The sequence below is a fragment of the Furipterus horrens genome, unplaced genomic scaffold, assembly GCF_987537825.1.
Source record: "Furipterus horrens unplaced genomic scaffold, mFurHor1.1.pri manual_scaffold_10, whole genome shotgun sequence".
NCBI classification, from domain to species: Eukaryota; Metazoa; Chordata; class Mammalia; order Chiroptera; family Furipteridae; genus Furipterus; species Furipterus horrens.
In genome coordinates this window covers 98,200,099-98,216,520 of record NW_028327180.1, presented here as the reverse complement: position 1 = coordinate 98,216,520, position 16,422 = coordinate 98,200,099, and the positions used below count along the sequence as shown (strand labels likewise).

Below are 16,422 nucleotides of genomic sequence, written 5' to 3'. Positions count from 1 at the left end.
CAAAGACAATGGCCGCTGTTCCTGGGTCAGGTTCGCAGGATGGACATGTTTGTCACCCGGGAGAAGGACCCTCCTGGAAGACGGAACAGCAGGTGCACAGGCGGGGCCTGGGGAAAAGCTACTGCATTTACAAAATATTTCAAACTTCGTTTTTACTCATGGAGCTAACACGTAGATACATCTCTATCATAAAAACTTCACGAGATGAAGTCAGGACTGAAGTCCCCGCTGCCTACCCCCGCTGGGAACAGGGAATCGATCATGTCTGACACGTGTCCTTCAGTTTCCTACGCAATGGCATGGGGCCTCCTGTGGACGTGGGCAGAGTTCAGAGTCGTGCTGGGGGCCTGGCCCCACGCTCCCAGTTAGGTGAGCCGAGGCGGCTGGCTCCTGCGCATCTGCCACCCACTGCCACCCCTTGAGCGGTGACTCAGTGACCCGCTCCCCCTCCACTCGGAATCCATCACAGGTGTCTGACTCATACCCGCACACACTGGGCTGAAGAAAGGACGACGCTTTTAGAGCCTGTGACTTGGGAACCTGCGTCAGCGCCTCTGACGGATTTTAAAAATATATAGACAGAGCCAGGCCTCCAAACCCGGCTCATCCCGCCCTCTTCCTGGGGCGCTGGGTCACGGAGCGAGGAGTCTGGGGTGCTGGGGGCTGCCACGGCAGCATGAGACACGTGACCTCTGGCTGCTGGCTGCTGGCCAGCTTCCTGATGGATGGAGAAGGAGGCCGCAGGGCAAGTGTCAGCCTGATGCTGCAAGTCAGGGGGTGGGGGGCCAGCTGCAGACCCCGCCCACCCGTCACCGCAGCGGCTTTCTTATCCGGGCCACCGCTTGACTGAGAGCGTCTCGAAGGCAGGACCCCTTAGCTTGCCAAGGGTGGGGGTCCGAGGAAGGCCTGAATTGTGCTCTGGCATGAATGAACACATTGGTTATGTCACATGTGACCAAGATGTCAGCAAAAAGCAGTCAAGAGGGGGACCGGGGGACGGGGCGGGGAGGGGGAAGAGCGGAAGCCGGGCTGTAATGCTCCTCAGTGTGTGGGCGCCAGTCTCCCTCCGCTGGATCGGAAGACCCACCAGCACCGGGGCTTGGCCCCAGAGCTGATAACCCACGCGGAGACCCGGAAGGTGCTTGATTCAAATTTCTGGAATACATGCATGTGGAATAGCTCATTTATTCTTCACTCAAACTTTGTGAAGGGGAAGGGGCAGCATCCTTAGATGATCATCCCATCCTCAACCTAAAGACGTGAAAACCGAGGCTAAGATGGGTCAAGGGTGTTGCTTAGCAAAAAGGGGACGGAGCTGGGACTCGCACGCAGGGCTCGGGGCTGTCCGTGGTGCGGTCTCCTCATCCCACACCGCCTGCCCCAGCGAGCAGGGGCTCCACACCCCAGGGAGCCCAGAACCCCCACGCAGACTCTCAGTGGGAAGCACCAAACACCTGGGCAATGACCTCAGCCTGCCGGGGGCCGTCCCGGGGAGGTCGGCGGGCACACGGCTTGGCCACCAGCAGGTCCTGAGGAGGGGGTCGGGGAGACGGGGTCTCCGTACCTTGTTGATGCTGAACTGGCCCTCGAAGCGGCAGCCGGCCCCGTTGTTGAGCGGGACCTTCATGGAGTTATCGATGTGCCCCACTTCGTGCCTGCCCATCTCATCCTGGATGTCGAGCCCAACCACTGCGGCAGCGAAGGAGAAAGGGGGGTCACCGACACCCGGAGAGAGCTGGGGACGGGCCGGCCCCTCCTCCGTCCACTCCATGGACAGGCCAGGCCCCCCCAGAGTTCCCAGTCTGGGGCCCAGAGACACAGAGAGGAAGTCAGGCGGCAGGGGAGGAGCAGCAAGTGACCGTGGACTAAGAGGGAGGCAGCCCCGCAGGTCCCCTGCCACTGCCCGCGGCTGGAAGGGACGAGAAGGAAGAGGTGGCGGGCAGCGGCTAGCGGGGCCGGTGAAGAAGGACTGCGCTGGGCAGGGGCGGCCATGCCCGATGCGAGGCTGCAGGCGGCAGGGCATCAAGGTCAGGAGGCGGTCTGACCCCGGGCCCTGCCTGCCTCCTGCCAGCTGTGCAACCCTGGCTGAGGCACTTCACCTCCCTGGGCCTCGGTGTCTTTCTTAGGAAATGGGGTGATACCAATGAAACCCTTCCTTGGAGAACCATGAGGATCAAAGTTAACGTGGAGAAAACGCTTAGAATAGAATGCAATGCACAGGAAGGGGCAGGTGCTTGATAAGCTTCAACACTTCATGTATCTCAGACAGAATCTGGGCTCACTGGTTAAACAGGCTCATTCATTCAGTCTTAATTCATTCATCACTTGTTCGTTCATTCATTCGTTCATCATTCGCACCTCTTCCAGGCCCCGCCCCCCCAGGAGCTCAGGCACTTCTCTGGGTCACTCAGTACACTGAGCAGGAAACTGGGGTGGTCCTGGTCCTTGACTCCAGTGTGGCTCCACCACCTCTGTGACTCAGCTTCCCCACGTGGGAAACGGGCAGGCGCATGCCAACCGCTTGTCCCGAGATGGTCCAGCTGGCAAGGTGGTGACAGCAAGGTCCCCATAAACTACAGAAACACAGCAATTTCCCTGAAAGCAACGCTAGGAAGGGAGTTGCAATATAGACAAAGAGCGGCTGTAAGGAACTTTTTAAGTGAGCCAATCCTAAAAGGGAACAACTCCAGCTCCCTCCTTGGAGACGGGAAGGGAGCGAGGGCCCGCCCACAGAAGAGAACGGGACACCGCCATTAAAAAGGACGCTCACGGGTCTGCAGTATGCGGGAAGGTCGATGTCGTAACGTGTGGTTTAAAAGAAATGCAAGCGGGTCCCTGTCTGAGTCAGCAGTTCCGTCCCGGGGAGCCTGTCCTCTGGATGCACATGTGGCCACACGTGTGCACAAGGCTGCTCAGAGCAACCTTATCTGAAACTGTGACCACTGGAAGCAACCCAATTGCCTGTCAACAGGGACCTGGCCAAGGGAAGCCCCTCTGGAAGGCTGGGCAGCAGGTACAGGAATGAACTAAATCCCCACGTGGGAGAGGCCGCTCCGGGCAGGGCCGCGGCTGAGCATGTGGGGCTGCACTTCACGCAAGTTCCCTAACCTCTCTGTGCCTCAGCTTCCTCCTCCATCCTGGGTTTCTGAGGACAAAAAAAAAATTAAGAGAGCCCTTACTATGCACCAAACACTCTTCTAAGTCCTTTTGTGTAAGAACGCACCATCTACCATTCCTGCGAGGAAGATAATGCTATCAGACCCATTCTTTTGGAGAGACGTGAGGGCACAGAGAGGTTAAGTAACCTGCCTGTGATTGCACAGCTAAGAAACGATGACGCTTGGGTTGGAACCCATGGAGTCCTGATCCAGGGCCCACGTCCTTTATCCGCTTTGCTAGAACACTTCTTGCCTTAATGCACTCACACAGCCCAAGCATTCAGGATGGGGCCTGGCCCGTGCTCAGAGCCGGATCAATGCCCGCTGGGGTTACTGTTTCGTTAATCTTATGAGTAAATAAGAACAACCCCAAGATATCAGCTGAAAAAAGAAGCCCTAGAAAGGCCCTGTACAGTTGTTTCCCAATGATGGAAAAAGAAAAAAAGGTTGTTGGTGGACAGATAGGCAGACAGACAGACAGACAGAAGACACAGGAGTGGCAGAAGGGGTCCCCAACTGTTGGCAGAGGCTTCCCCTGGGTGGACGGCCCTCTGGGGAACATGTATTTCTTTTTGTGTTTTCTTTATCTATTTCTGTATTTTGGATGTGTTATCCTTTTTAAAAATAACAAAGAATGTATTCCTGTATTAGTTGTGCAACCAAAAAGCCCAGCAGTTTTAAAAGCAGGATGTGAGGTCGCACACAAAGCATGATGTCAGCGCGTGCAGAAATGTACGGAAGGGCAAGCCAACGGGACAGAACGGCCTGGAATGTCCACCGCGGCTGTCATAGGGGACGAAGGATGGACAATCTCTTCTCCCCCCGCTGCTCTGGATTTCCCAAAAGTACGATGGTGAGCACACATAGTTTTTTCTATAATATAAATTTGAAGCTTTTTTTTTTTTTTTTTAAGTCAGGGTACAGGGCTCTAGCAGGAGCCACCCGGGTTTGGGTCATGGCCCCGCAGAGCGGCAGGGCCCCGTGGGCCGGCACGGCCGCAGTTTGAGGTCACCGGGTCCCTTTTGGGCCGCTGCCTGGAGCTGGGACAGAGCCTAGAACCACATCCCTTCCCTCTCCTGCCCCCCCGGTCCCAGGCCTCAGGCCTCAGAATTTCCTTGTTCCAGAGACATGACCAGCTGCTGAGCGAGAAGCTGCCAGATGAATTATTTTTCTAAGAGAAAAAGAATAAAATAAAAATAAAACTGACCTATTCCAACAGATTCCCTGGCTCGAGGCCCACTGTGGATTCAAAATTGCGATGTAATTCTCACCAAAAGTAGTAACAGGGCTGGTTCCCTACCTCTACCTGCAGACCCGCCCAACATTCTGCCTTCAACAGGAAGGATGAGGGTTACGTGCCAGGCTGGGGCAGAGAAACAGCTAGGACCCCAGCCCTGGAGGGGACACCCAGGCCACTCACCCACAAGTCTAGGAACCAGCTTACCACATCCTCTCAACGTCTCCAGGCAACAGAAAGCACTAAGCCCATTTTACAGATGAGGAAACCGAGGCTCAGAGAGGTTACCTTAACCAGCGTCACACAGTGTTAGTGACCAAAGGAGCCAGAATCTGATGCCACACGCCCGACTTCCAATGAGTTTTGTTTACACAAATACAGCCGTCCCTCTCTATATCGCGGTTCACTTATCGCGGCCTCACTGTATCCTGGGATTTGTAAAAATATTATATTTAATCATTTATCGCAGATTTTTCGCTCTATCGCGGGACTCTGGGTGCTGGACTGTAATTCCTTCTCTTGGTTGAACCAAATGAAACCAACAACTCAAGTTGAGTTGGAAGTAAGAAAGGAAGCGTCCACACGGCTGCTTAGAGCTGGGAGCTGCACCCTCCTCTGGGTGGCTGACCACGCCTGGTTGGTCGGTGGTCTCCTTGCCTTGAGCTGCTGGGGCGGTCACAGACCCCCACCCATCCCCCACCCACCACCCTGCAGTCGCTAGTCAAGGACATCAAGGATGCGGATAATAACAGCCCAGCCCTTTGCGACCAGGTGGGACAAACCGTGGTCATTCTCACGCCCCCCATCTCTGCTCGTCCTCCTGTGTCCCTCAGGCCCCTAGCGGATCCTCCTGAGTGCCCTCCCTCAATAAACACATTTTCGGAGACTTGACTCTGCTTCTCAGGAACTTGAACTACGCACCCCCACCCCCACCACCACCCCGCAACATGCCCCCTTCAGTAGGAACGCCCACTAGCAGTTGCTTATTTTTTCTTCCAGAAACTCACCGAGTATGTTCACATTTGCTCATATTCTCCCCCAGAAGAGGGGGGAGAATCGCATGCCACCTGTTGCTGGCAGCCTGCGCAGTTCGCTGTCTAAAGGAGGGGTCTTGCTGGAGTGAGGGCTGCTGGGAATACTCACGTTCACAGTGCAGACTGGGTAAGCTGATGTTCAGGCTGACGTCGATTTTACCGCCGCTGTCCTTGTCTGGGTCATCGACGTACAGCTCATTCACGCTGGGGAGACAAGCACAGGGCCCTTTGCTGGGAAGGGGGCACCCACCCCGCTGCAGGGGCAGCCAGGGCCCACCTCACGTGGCGACTCCTGCACCAGTAACCGGCACTCACTCCCCCTGGGGGAGCCTGCAGCCATCCAGATTGATGGCAGTCGCCAAATGCTGGCCTTCCCATTGGAGGGAGGGCGAGCGGTCGTGGCAAGGGCATAGGCGTCAGACTCAAGTTCAAACCCCGGCTCTGCCACTCTCTATGGGAACTCAGCAGAGGCCACCTCTGTGAACGCATCTGTTATACGGGGGTAACCATGTGAGAACTGAGGGTCTTACTAGGGATCAGAGCCTGGCACCAGCAGGCACACAGACTCTCCTCTCTTGAGCACCCCTCCAACCCCACTGGGAGGTCGGGGCTCCCTGGGTACCCTTCCTTGTGTCCCGGCTCTCACAAACCCTGGGCCGGTACCAGTTCTGAGAACAACCAGGCCACAGGATCAGTTTCTTGCGGCAGCTGTAACACATCGTCAGAAAGTTAATGACTTAAAACAACACACGTTTATTAGCTTCTACTTCTGGAGGCCGGAAGTCTGCATGGGGCCCCTAGGGGAGAATCTGCTTTCTTCCCTCCTCGGCTTCTGGAGGATGCTTGAGCTCACAGCCCCTCCTTTGTCCTCCAGGCCGGCCGCGTGGCCCGTCCTCTCCGCTCTTGCCTCCTGACTTCCTCTTAGCACCCCTGGGAGCTCACCTGCCCACCCAGTAACCCAGGATCACCTTCCCATCTCAAGACCCTCAACATGATCATATTTGTGAACTTTCTTTTCCACATAAGGTCACATAGTCACAGGTTTCTGAGGCAGGGACGTGGACATCTTTGGGGGGAGGCATAGTTTGGGGGTAGGTGGCTCTGTGACAGCCACACCTTGTTGCTGGGGACGACAGTGCCACACGGGGATCTGTGGGCAACACTCGCTTACTTAGTCCATCCTCTTGAGCACCTAGCCTGTCCGGCAGCAGAGTGAGAGGAAGCAGACAGGTGTGGTCTCTGCCTTCACGGAGCCCCCAGATGCCACTAGGGAGACATAACCCCCCAACTATGATCACTGCTTTCACAGAGAGCTGGGGGTGCCCCAGAGGAACAGGCAGGGCATCTGCCCTCGGGGAGAGCCGCTGGGAAGACCACTCGGAGGAGGTGGCACCTGAGCTCTGAGGGTGAGGCGGCCGTCCTGATAAAGAGGAAGGGGGGACTCAGGACAGGGGAGGACATGGCTCCCCTGGGAACTGAGTGAAGGTCACTGTGGTTGCCGTGTGGAGCAGAGGGAAGCTGGGTGTGTGGAGCAGTTGGAGACTGGGTGGTGGCTGGGACATGGGGGCTCCAAGGCCATGCCGAGGCCTTCGCACTTGAACCTGAACCCAGCGCCACGGTGAGGCTGCACTTCACTAGGCAAAGAAGGCTGACTGGAGGGGCCGCTGTGCATTAGGGAGTCCAGACGGGAGGTGCTGCAGGGTGCAGGTGACGATGGTGGCCTGGCCTCGGGGTGGTGGGGGTGGCGGAGGGTAGGGGTGCCGGAGCAGGGAAGCACTCTTCCTCGGCAGATTGCCACAGTCTCTAGAACCTTTCATCGAAGAGGAGGCGACCGGTGCGGGGGAAGGCACAGGGTTCTGTGCGGCTGTGCTAAGCCCGAGGTGCCTCGGAGGGAACGCTGGGGGGCTGTGTCGGAAGCCCGGTTCCCGTAACCGCCCACGGGGAGAGGGCGCTGAATCTAAAGGCCGGCCTAGCGGGCAGCTATGGGTGGGCTCGAGGCGGCCCTGTGGGTCCCACGCACGGGCTGTCACATGAAGGACGGCCGCTCGAAACAACCAGACTCCAAGAGCCCGGTCAGTGGCCGCACCTCTGGGAAAGGATGAGCCAGGCCAGGGCGAGGGCCTTTGCTTTAACTGAGAGCCTGTCCTTGTGGCCCAGCCCCTAGTGTCGGGCAGCTGGTGCTCACTTAGTAAGAAACGGTGGGCTCAGAAACACACCCGGGGCTTCCTTCCTTGTGGGGTCACGAGAATGTTCCCAGAAACGAGAGACCCGCACCGCTTAGCCTGCAGATTGCTGCGCCTCCAGCCCATGTGGCCAGGAACGGCCCCGTCTACCTGTGGGAAATGTCCTGATACCCATTCTAAAGGCAGGAAACTGAGGCTCAGAGAGGCTGAGTCCCACCCCCGCGTCACACAGCAGGAAATGGCTAAGCTGCAATCCCAACCCAGGCCTGCCTTCTGCCTGAGCCCCAGGGCTCACTTTGCCTCCCTCCTTCTTGTCCTCAGCGTCCAGGGTCAAGGGAGAAAAGGGGGGTGGGGGGCTGGCCCTCTGAGGCCCCAGGGTGTGGGGAGGGGAGATGGGGCCTGGGCTTGGCGGGCCGACCCACATCAAAGAACAGGGAGAACCAGTGAGCCCCTGGGAGAGGAGCAAACAGGATCACGGGAGGTCGCGCTGGAGGAGGGCTGACTTTGCCACAGCCAAATGCTCCTCCTCAGCCTTCAGCACCTAATTCCTACCCCGGCCTTCCACCGCAACTCAGGAGGGCTGCTGAGTAACGAGACTGCTCGGTGATTAACAGGGCGGTCACCGAGCGAGAGCCCCCAGCTTCCCTTTCCTGCCCAGTGACACTCTTCCTTGAAGCTACTCACCTCTCCCACCTGCGAGGCGGGGCCCGGAGCGGCCCTGCGGGATTGTGGGATGATGTCATCCCCTGGCAATCCGCTGGAGGTGACCTCAGCTTGCAGAGCGAGGTGAGTCCCAGTCTTGGCACCAAGGTGAGCTCACCCTTGCGCACCAGCAGGCGTCTCCCAAGCCAGGGGCCAAGGGGCAGGGGAGGGAGGCGAAGGCGCCCACCTGCAGAGCTCAGGGACCGTCCTGTTCTGTAAGCCCAGCTCCCGGGAGCCTTCCTGAAGGCCCCTGAAGGTCAGCGGCCTGGTCACCTGGGCCGCCCACCCGGCGAGGTCAGTACGGCCACCTTCTAAGTCCAAGGCCAATGTTCCAGGGCTTCCTGCCACCCCAGCTGGCTCTGCAAGCCCACTCACAGCCTCACGTCACTTGCCACTCACAGGTCCCTGCCAAGGCGAGCTAACCTTATTGCCTGGGGCCAAACTAATTTTAAAACATGATTTTATAAGCCGGTTTGAAGCTAAAACAAAAGCTTTTTATGGACTCACTGTTATTTGAGGACCCCGGTAGGCCTGATACCCCGTCACTAGCAAGGCTGATGAGAAGACCCGTGGGTCAGTGACAGTTGGACGTGGGCTCACCACCTGGCCCTGCCACTGAGAAGGTGCAGGACCTGGGACAAGGTGCTTCATCTCTCTGAGCCTTGGTTTCCTCAACCGTAAAACTGATAAAGCTTTCTATGAAATTTAAAGCTAGGCACGATTAATCGGTGGTAACAGAAGTCAGACTAGTGGTCGTGGTGGCAGGGGGTGGAGACTGGCTGGGAGCGAGCAAAGAGGACCTTCTAGCTGGTGGGGATGTGCTGTCCTGACGGGGTGGTGACGCGAGTGTGATGGCAATACCGCTGAACACTCAGCCAGCCTCATCTTTAAGACGTATGCACTTGGCCATCTCTACGGTATAGACACCTCACTGAAAAAAGGAGGGGGGGGGAGAAAGGAGGAAGGGAGGGAGAAAGAAAAGTGTGGGCTAAGGATTCGGCTACTTCCCAAGGCTGTGTGGGGCAGGCGATGGAGTGGCATGCTCCGTGGGCTGGGGTGTACGCCCCTCACTTAACCCTCAGGGGCGCAGCCCAGGCCCTTCTTGGTAGAAGGTATCATGGTGAAAGTCCAGGCTCTCAGGGTTCAAATCCTGGCTCTGCCACCTCCTGGCTGATTGACCTTGTCCAGGAGGCTTGGCCTCCATCAGCCTAAGTTTCCCCAGATCTGTAAGACGGGGACAATCATAGACGTGGCACAATCTTAGTAAATAGTAAGTGCTCAATAAACGTCCACTACTTCTATTGTTATTATTAATACCAATGTTTACTGAGTTGATACTAACAGGTACCCCAACAGTACCCAGTGCATAGCATTGCGGGGAGGACTGCGTGTGTTAATAATGTGTGTAAGGCACCGAGCAGAGCCCTAGTAGAGTCTAAGGCCCCCCGAAAAGCTGGCCTTGCTGATAACCAATCAGGGGAGATGTCCCCGTTCTGAGCTCCCGGACGGTGGCAGGCACTCTGCTGGGGCTTTCACACGCATCTCACTTAACGCACAGCACGGGCCCGTGTTTCACAGGCGTCACTTTTCTCTTTTCACAAAGAGGAAGCCAGGCTCAGAGGAAGCCAGATACAGACTGGCCACAGTCACACGGCAGGAAGAGGGAGAGGCGGGGTCTGAACCTAGAGACCCAGAGCCCCCCGGAACGTCGGGCTGCGTGCCTTCGACTGAATGACACCGGATGGGACAGGAGCTAATGGAGAGCGGAAGGGTGCGGCCCCCAAGCACCCCTGGGTGCGGGAGTTACAGTCTTGCTGATAATCTTCATACGCAGTCTCGCACACACAGCCCAAATGTCCACAGGCTACAGAGGTGCTCCGGGGCCCGCTCCCTCCGTCACTACCTGCCACACCCTCTGGGTGGCAGCATCTGGCCCCCTCCCCCAGGGCTGGGGGGCTCACAATCTCTGCTGACGGAGTGGGTGGGAGAGGTAATTAACAGCACCGGCGGAGAAGTGGGGGGCACCAGGAAGCGTGGGGGAGTCTGGCGGATGGCGTGGGGGGTGGTAAGCCGAGACCATGTAGGGAGGGAGAGAGAGATGGGGAGGTATCGGTGGGGCAAGCGCGGGGAGTGTAACGGAGGCCTTGAAATTCTCGGCTGAGGCGTGAGCCCGATGACATCTATGGAAAACAATTTTATTTGCTTTCAGAAGAGCCCTTGAATAGTTCAGATTCCTGACCAAAGTCGCTGCCCTCCATGCTTAATAACCGGATTTAATGGAAACTTACACAGCAGGGAGGCCTGCAGCGCGGGACTCGGTGGGAGGGGCGCGGGGACCAGGTTATGCAACCCCTGCCTGGTAGGTAGCCGTGCCCCCCAGATCCGCCCTCCACAGACACCCCGTCCTGCGCCCACCCCTGCCCACAGCTCTCACACTAGGACCCTCAGCCCCGCTGCCCCGGGCCATCGCCCGGCCTCCTCACCTGGGCTATGGCCGCCACGGTCACCCCTTCACAAGAGGTGAGCTTTCTGAGGCACGAGCCCGGTCCTGCCACGGAGCCCAGAAGCCTCCAGCCCTCCCCTGTTCCGTTCCCAAAGGCACAGTGACACCGTGGCTGTCTACCCAGCTCTGGCCCACAATCTGGACACAGAGCGGGGACCTGGGCTCTGAGGGAGACGCCAGCTCCTCACTCCGGGCCTGCCTGGTGAGCCTGCGAGGACACCGGTCAAGGTCACCTCCACGTTCCGAGAGGGCAGCGGCCTCCTGGAGCCACCTCACCTGGGGAGGGACACCCAAGTCCTCTAGCCAGCTATCCCGACTAAAAAGTAGCTGCTCCCAGGTGCCCGGGGAGCGGAAGTGCTCTGGGCAGAGAAGGGCGAGGTGACGGGCCGGGGTGACGCTCTGGCCTCAGACAGACCCGGGTCTGGCCCTGGCTGCACCGCTTCCTAACCGAGCGCGGCTTTAGCCTCCCGTGCCTCCGCTCCCCCAGCTGTAGAGTGGAGCTAATGGTAACAGCAGCCACTTTGGGGGTCTGTGCTGATTACATGAGTTGAGCGTTGTAAGCTGCTAGCCTGGGAGGCTGGCACCTGATCGCCTACTAGGAACTCAGAACTGGACATTTTAATGAGTATCAGGCTACAAATTATCAATGGAGAGCTACGGTTTCTTATTATAAATCCTCAACAGGTTAAGAATAAGGGCAGCCAGAGCCCGGGCAGTCAAAGGCTGGAACGTTCTGTGGCCGCGTTATCCGAGTGGGAGGGGTGGTTGGCTCCCCTGGGAAGTCAGGCCTCACAGAACCCCACGGGGCCACCTTCCCCAGCGTAATGAACGCCTGTCCAGGGCCCAGGTTGGAGTCCAGCCACCCAAACAAACAGGCCTCTCTCCCACCAGGCCAGGCCAGAATAGCACCTTATGTCACCGATAACCACAGGCCAGGGCTGGAGCCATGTTGCTCCAACCAGCGGTGACCTCATTTCCTTGGGTTACAATCTCATGGGGGGTGGGGCGGGGGGGGTGGGGGGACTGTGGCCACACAACTGCCAGGGAGGGCCAGCTGCTCCGCAAAGGAAAAGAATTGTGACCTTCCGTTCTTCCCAAATCAGCAGGGCTCCTCAGGGGCCAAACAAGCTTCTGAGAGGGGCAAGACCCCAAAGGAGCGATCCTGTCTCCCTCCGGATTTCTCTGTGGCGTCCTCAGTCCTCACCCTTTCGGCAACTCCCGGACTATGGTTATGCGGTAACAGAGAGAAAGGGGACGTTAGGGTCACCGCATCCTTGGAAATGGAGCGTCCGGCCCCGACACCTCTCCCTTCTTGTCCCCATGTCCCTCCCTGTCTCTGGTCACGGACATTGCAAATGGAAAAGCACTTGCTAGCCCAGGGCCCGCCGCAGGCGAACCCTCAATGGAGAGCCTCTTGTTTTGATTTCTCCCCTCACCTCCTCTTTCTCCCTCTCCAGGGACCAGGTGGGATCCCAGGATGCCCCCGGGAGCCAGGAGCAGGAAGTCCTGGAGAGGGGCCGCAACAGGAAGGTGGGAACGCTGTGCTCTTGGGTACACGGAAGGACCCGTCCAGGCTTGCTAGCGTGGCCCTTCACCCGGCAGGTGAGGCCCCACCTGCTCCCGACGCAAGGCCTGACATCAAAACTGGGCTGCCTGGCCCTGCCTCAGCGCCGGCCTCACCAGGGGCCGAGAGGACATGCGACTCCTAACCTGCCTTCAGCAGGAGGCGGGGGGAGCCTGTTCTTCGCTCAGGGGAGGGGACAGGAAGTAAACATTCACGGAGCACTTATCACATATGGGACGGGCTAAGCAGCCTATGACCTTTGGGGTGTCAGATGGGGAGTAAATATGAAATGAGTAAACGCCTGGAGAGATATCAACCTATCGATACCCAACGCTACGACAAGTTCCTCGTTTATTTGCACTTCACGGGTACTGCGTTTTGACCAATGGAAGTCAAGACCTTCCACTGCCAAAAAGGCTGAGACATGTCACTGTATGACGGTGGTATGGACGCAGACCCGCGGCATCTCCGAACCTTGCCTTTGCCTCGTGCAAGCCTCCCCAAATACCCCACACCTTCTGCACCTGCTACCAGCTTTGTTTACCAACCCAGGGCCCTATCACAGATCGACATGCTATCCTAGCGCTGTGTGCTTGCTGACTGCCCGTGTCTGCCGGGGCCACTTTCAGCTCCTCTGAGCGTGGCCGCACGCAGCAGTGACTAAGCAGACCTGGCCCCCGGCTTCCGGGGGCTCAGGGCCGAGGACGATCCCTGTTAATATGCAGCGGTGCACAGGGCCCGGCCTGACTTGGTTCCGCTGCTCCGGCTCTGCCCCCCCCCCCCCAGCTCCGGCCACACCAGCTCTCTGTCTGTACGTCACGTACACCAGGGAATTCCTGCCTCTGGGCCTTTGCACTTGCCAGCGCCCTTGCCTGGAATATCTAAAGCCTCCCATTTGGTGAGAGGAGTACACGTGTGACAGCAACACAGAGGGGACCCTGACCATGTCCCAGTCACCCCCCTGAAGGGTTGGCTGGGGGGGGGGGCACCAAGCCCTTTCTCTGACCTCTGCATGGTCGGGGGGTGGGTCATATCTGGGGAAGTAGATAGGCCCCCCAGGCCTAGAAGGGAGTGTGACTCTGATCCACCATCCCTTGTTTCGGCAGCGAGACTGAGACCCAGAGAGGTTCAGCAACTTGCCTAGGATCACACAGCGGAGTGGTAACTGAGCAGAGACCTGGCCCTGGGTCTCCCAGTCCTTGTCCATTTCCCACCACTCTGTGAGGACCCCTGGGCTTTGGTGCCCCTGTGGGGTTAAAAACAAGAGCAGAGGGACAAGGAAGGCCAACCCTGTCACACCTTGGAGGGCAGGAAGCTACATCCAGAAACAAGCTAAGGGCCACCCCCTAAATGCATGACCACGGCCTGCGCCCTGCCTTTCTGAGCCTCCGTTTCCTCTGCTCCCAGGGCTGCGTGAGGCTGAAAGGCGGAAATGCTTATGCAGCAACAAGGCCCATCGGGGACTAAGCAGCTATGTTTTCAATTTCCTCCTGTCTCGTGGCTGAGAAGCAGGCAAAGCAAACCAAGAAATTCCATGAGTAAAAGAGAAAATTCCAGCGTTGGAACAGGGGAGCGAGCGGCCAGCGCTCAACCCCGTGATGACTTTCTAGGCTGGAAACATGGAAACAGAGAGGCCTGAAGCCTCAAGCCACGGCCAGGGCGGGCAGCTGCAGGGTCTGATGCCGTCTCAGAGGGGCGTCCGAGGAGGCCGTGACTAAGTCATCCCAGTGGCATCTGTGTCACACACCGCCCGGAGCATGTGCCAGGAATCGGGGATGGACTCACAGTGTGTCAGCTGCTGCCAGGAAGCCCACCCCAATTCCTCACCCAGTGTGGGCCTGCGAGCAGGGCCGGGGGGCTTAGCCAAGGGGGCCGGGCTCTGATGTCAGCGGCCCCGCCCCCTCGGATAGGAAGCCGCCCCGTTTCTCTGAACTCTTCCAGCTTTGACATGGAATGACCCTGTGATGAGTCAGAGCAGGGGAAAAAAGCCCCCTGGACAATCAAAGGGACGACAAAGAGAGCAAATGAGATCTGTCCATTTGGGGACCTAGGCGGCCTCCCACGGCCCGGAACCCAAGTCTCCTCTTCAGCTGTAACAAAGCAGTGATCGTTTTTGTTCTCACTTTGAAACCCTTTTAAGAAACAGAGGGACAGAGATGCCACAGGCTTGGAATGGGGGCTGGAAGGTTCTGAGGCTTCTCCCTGTTTTAAAGCCCCTTCCTCTTCTCATCTGGGAAAGCTCTAGAATGCCCGTGGGGGGGGGAGGTAACTTACACTTCCGTGGTTATGAATCCGGTGAGCTCCGAAAGGAAGAGGAAGAGGATGAAGAGGCAGCAGCAGATAGAGACTGGAAGAAACAAGAGACGCACAGTAAGGGAGGAGGGCACTGACCAGGGCAGCCGGGCCCCCCTCCTGTCCCTGCCCCCTGCCCTCAGCGAAAAGCTGCCTAGAAAGAGTGGGAGGGAGACCCCCCCCCCGCCCCCTTGCACAGCCTCCAAAGCCCCTTCCTACTCTTGGGCTCAGTCTGAAGCGGCCCTGCTCCCAGAGAGGGAGACTGATACTAATTGATACAGATCTGACCCCCCAGTGTGGGCCAGCCCCCCCCAACAGGCAGAGCCTCCAGGAGCCTGCCCAGCTTTCTTCCACAAGAGCTCTTCAATGCAGAAGTCAGCAAAAATAGAGGTAGCCAAGTGGTGGCCACCAAATGTGTTCTTTTTGACTTGAGTGGAACATTATTTTAAACTATGGAGTTGGCACAGAACAATCTGGAGCTTTCCCGTACAAGTCCAGCTTTCTGGCCACTCCATATCACTCCAGCCCTTGTTCCCACAGCGGCTCTGAGCTCAGCCATTTGCCACAAGCCCCACCACTCCCTCCTGCCTCCCTGATTCCTAGGATACATGCTGTGTATCACCACCCCCCGTGGTACCATCAACACTGCGACCATGTCCCCATCAAAAGTAGGAAAATGAGGACAGTGAGCTCTGTGCTTCAAGAGAAGGGACCATTCTTTGTGGAAGTGAGGAATGGCCCCAGGCTGAAACGCAGAGCGGGACAGAGCCCCAGGGCCAGGCCCCTGCACTCGCGGGGAGCTTGTCTGCCTGGCCTCTGCCAGTGCTAGTCCGTGGCCCGGCAGTCCCTCCTTGGCGCAGAATGTAACACGTATTCCGGGTCTGGCCCTCCACTCATCCCCAGGCCCATCTCCTGACACGCCCCCAGCACCCACCATGCAGCCACACCAAGCCATGTGCTGTTCCCTAACTACGAGACTCATTCCTGTTCCGTTTTCTTCTTTAGGTTTTATTTATTTTATTTTTAGAGAGAGGGGAAGGGAGAGAGAAAGACAGGGAGAGAAACATCAGTGTGTGGTTGCCTCTCGCACGCACCCAACTCAGGACCTGGCCTGCAACCCAGGCACATGCTCTGACTGGGAATTGAACCAGTGACTCTTTGGTTTGCAGGCCGGTGCTCAGTCTACTGAGCCACACCAGCCAGGGCTCATTTCTGTTCCTTTGCTGCTGTGGTTCCTCTGCGTGGAATGGCTTTCCCACCGTCCCTGCTCCTCCACGGTCATCCTCTCTGTGTGGTGAACTCCTACTCATCCTTCTAGGTGAAGGCCCAGCTCAAATGTCCCTTCTGGTGGGAAGCTCACCCTGTCCCCAGAAGTGGAGCTGGTCCCTCTTTCCTCTGAGCTCCCAGCCTCTAGGTGAACACTTGTCACATTTTAACGGTTCCCTGTGGCTGGTACTCTTACTAGACTGATAGCCTGGAAGGCAATCACTCCACAGCTCACTATTAGCTCTTCCATCACAGGGACTTTGAAGGGCTTGGTGGTTGGGGAAGGTGACAGGACAGTGGGTTGACCCTTAGTTTCCTGCAGAGACGGAGACTTCCCAGCCCCACCTGCTCTCCCGCTACATTCTTGACAGCCGGCCCCTGGACTGACCAAGGCACTAGATGGGTGCTGTGCACACTATCTTCCTGGCCTTCAGTAGTGGTATTGGTATTACCGTACCTACTGATCTACCTATTTATCAACGA

The 16,422-nt window shown here is 57.7% G+C and overlaps 1 protein-coding gene across 1 annotated transcript in view; it reads right to left on the bottom strand.

Moving 5' to 3' along the window:
• Positions 1 to 16,422, bottom strand: part of ERGIC1 (endoplasmic reticulum-golgi intermediate compartment 1) — a 77,952-nt gene that overhangs the window by 18,403 nt on the left and 43,127 nt on the right. Inside the window, exons 3-5 of the mRNA XM_090288586.1 lie at positions 14,656 to 14,728; positions 5,539 to 5,633; positions 1,565 to 1,689 (exon numbers count right to left, since the gene is read on the bottom strand). Of these exons, the coding sequence (XP_090144712.1) occupies positions 1,565 to 1,689; positions 5,539 to 5,633; positions 14,656 to 14,728 (293 nt within the window). The remainder of the gene's footprint in view (positions 1 to 1,564; positions 1,690 to 5,538; positions 5,634 to 14,655; positions 14,729 to 16,422) is intronic.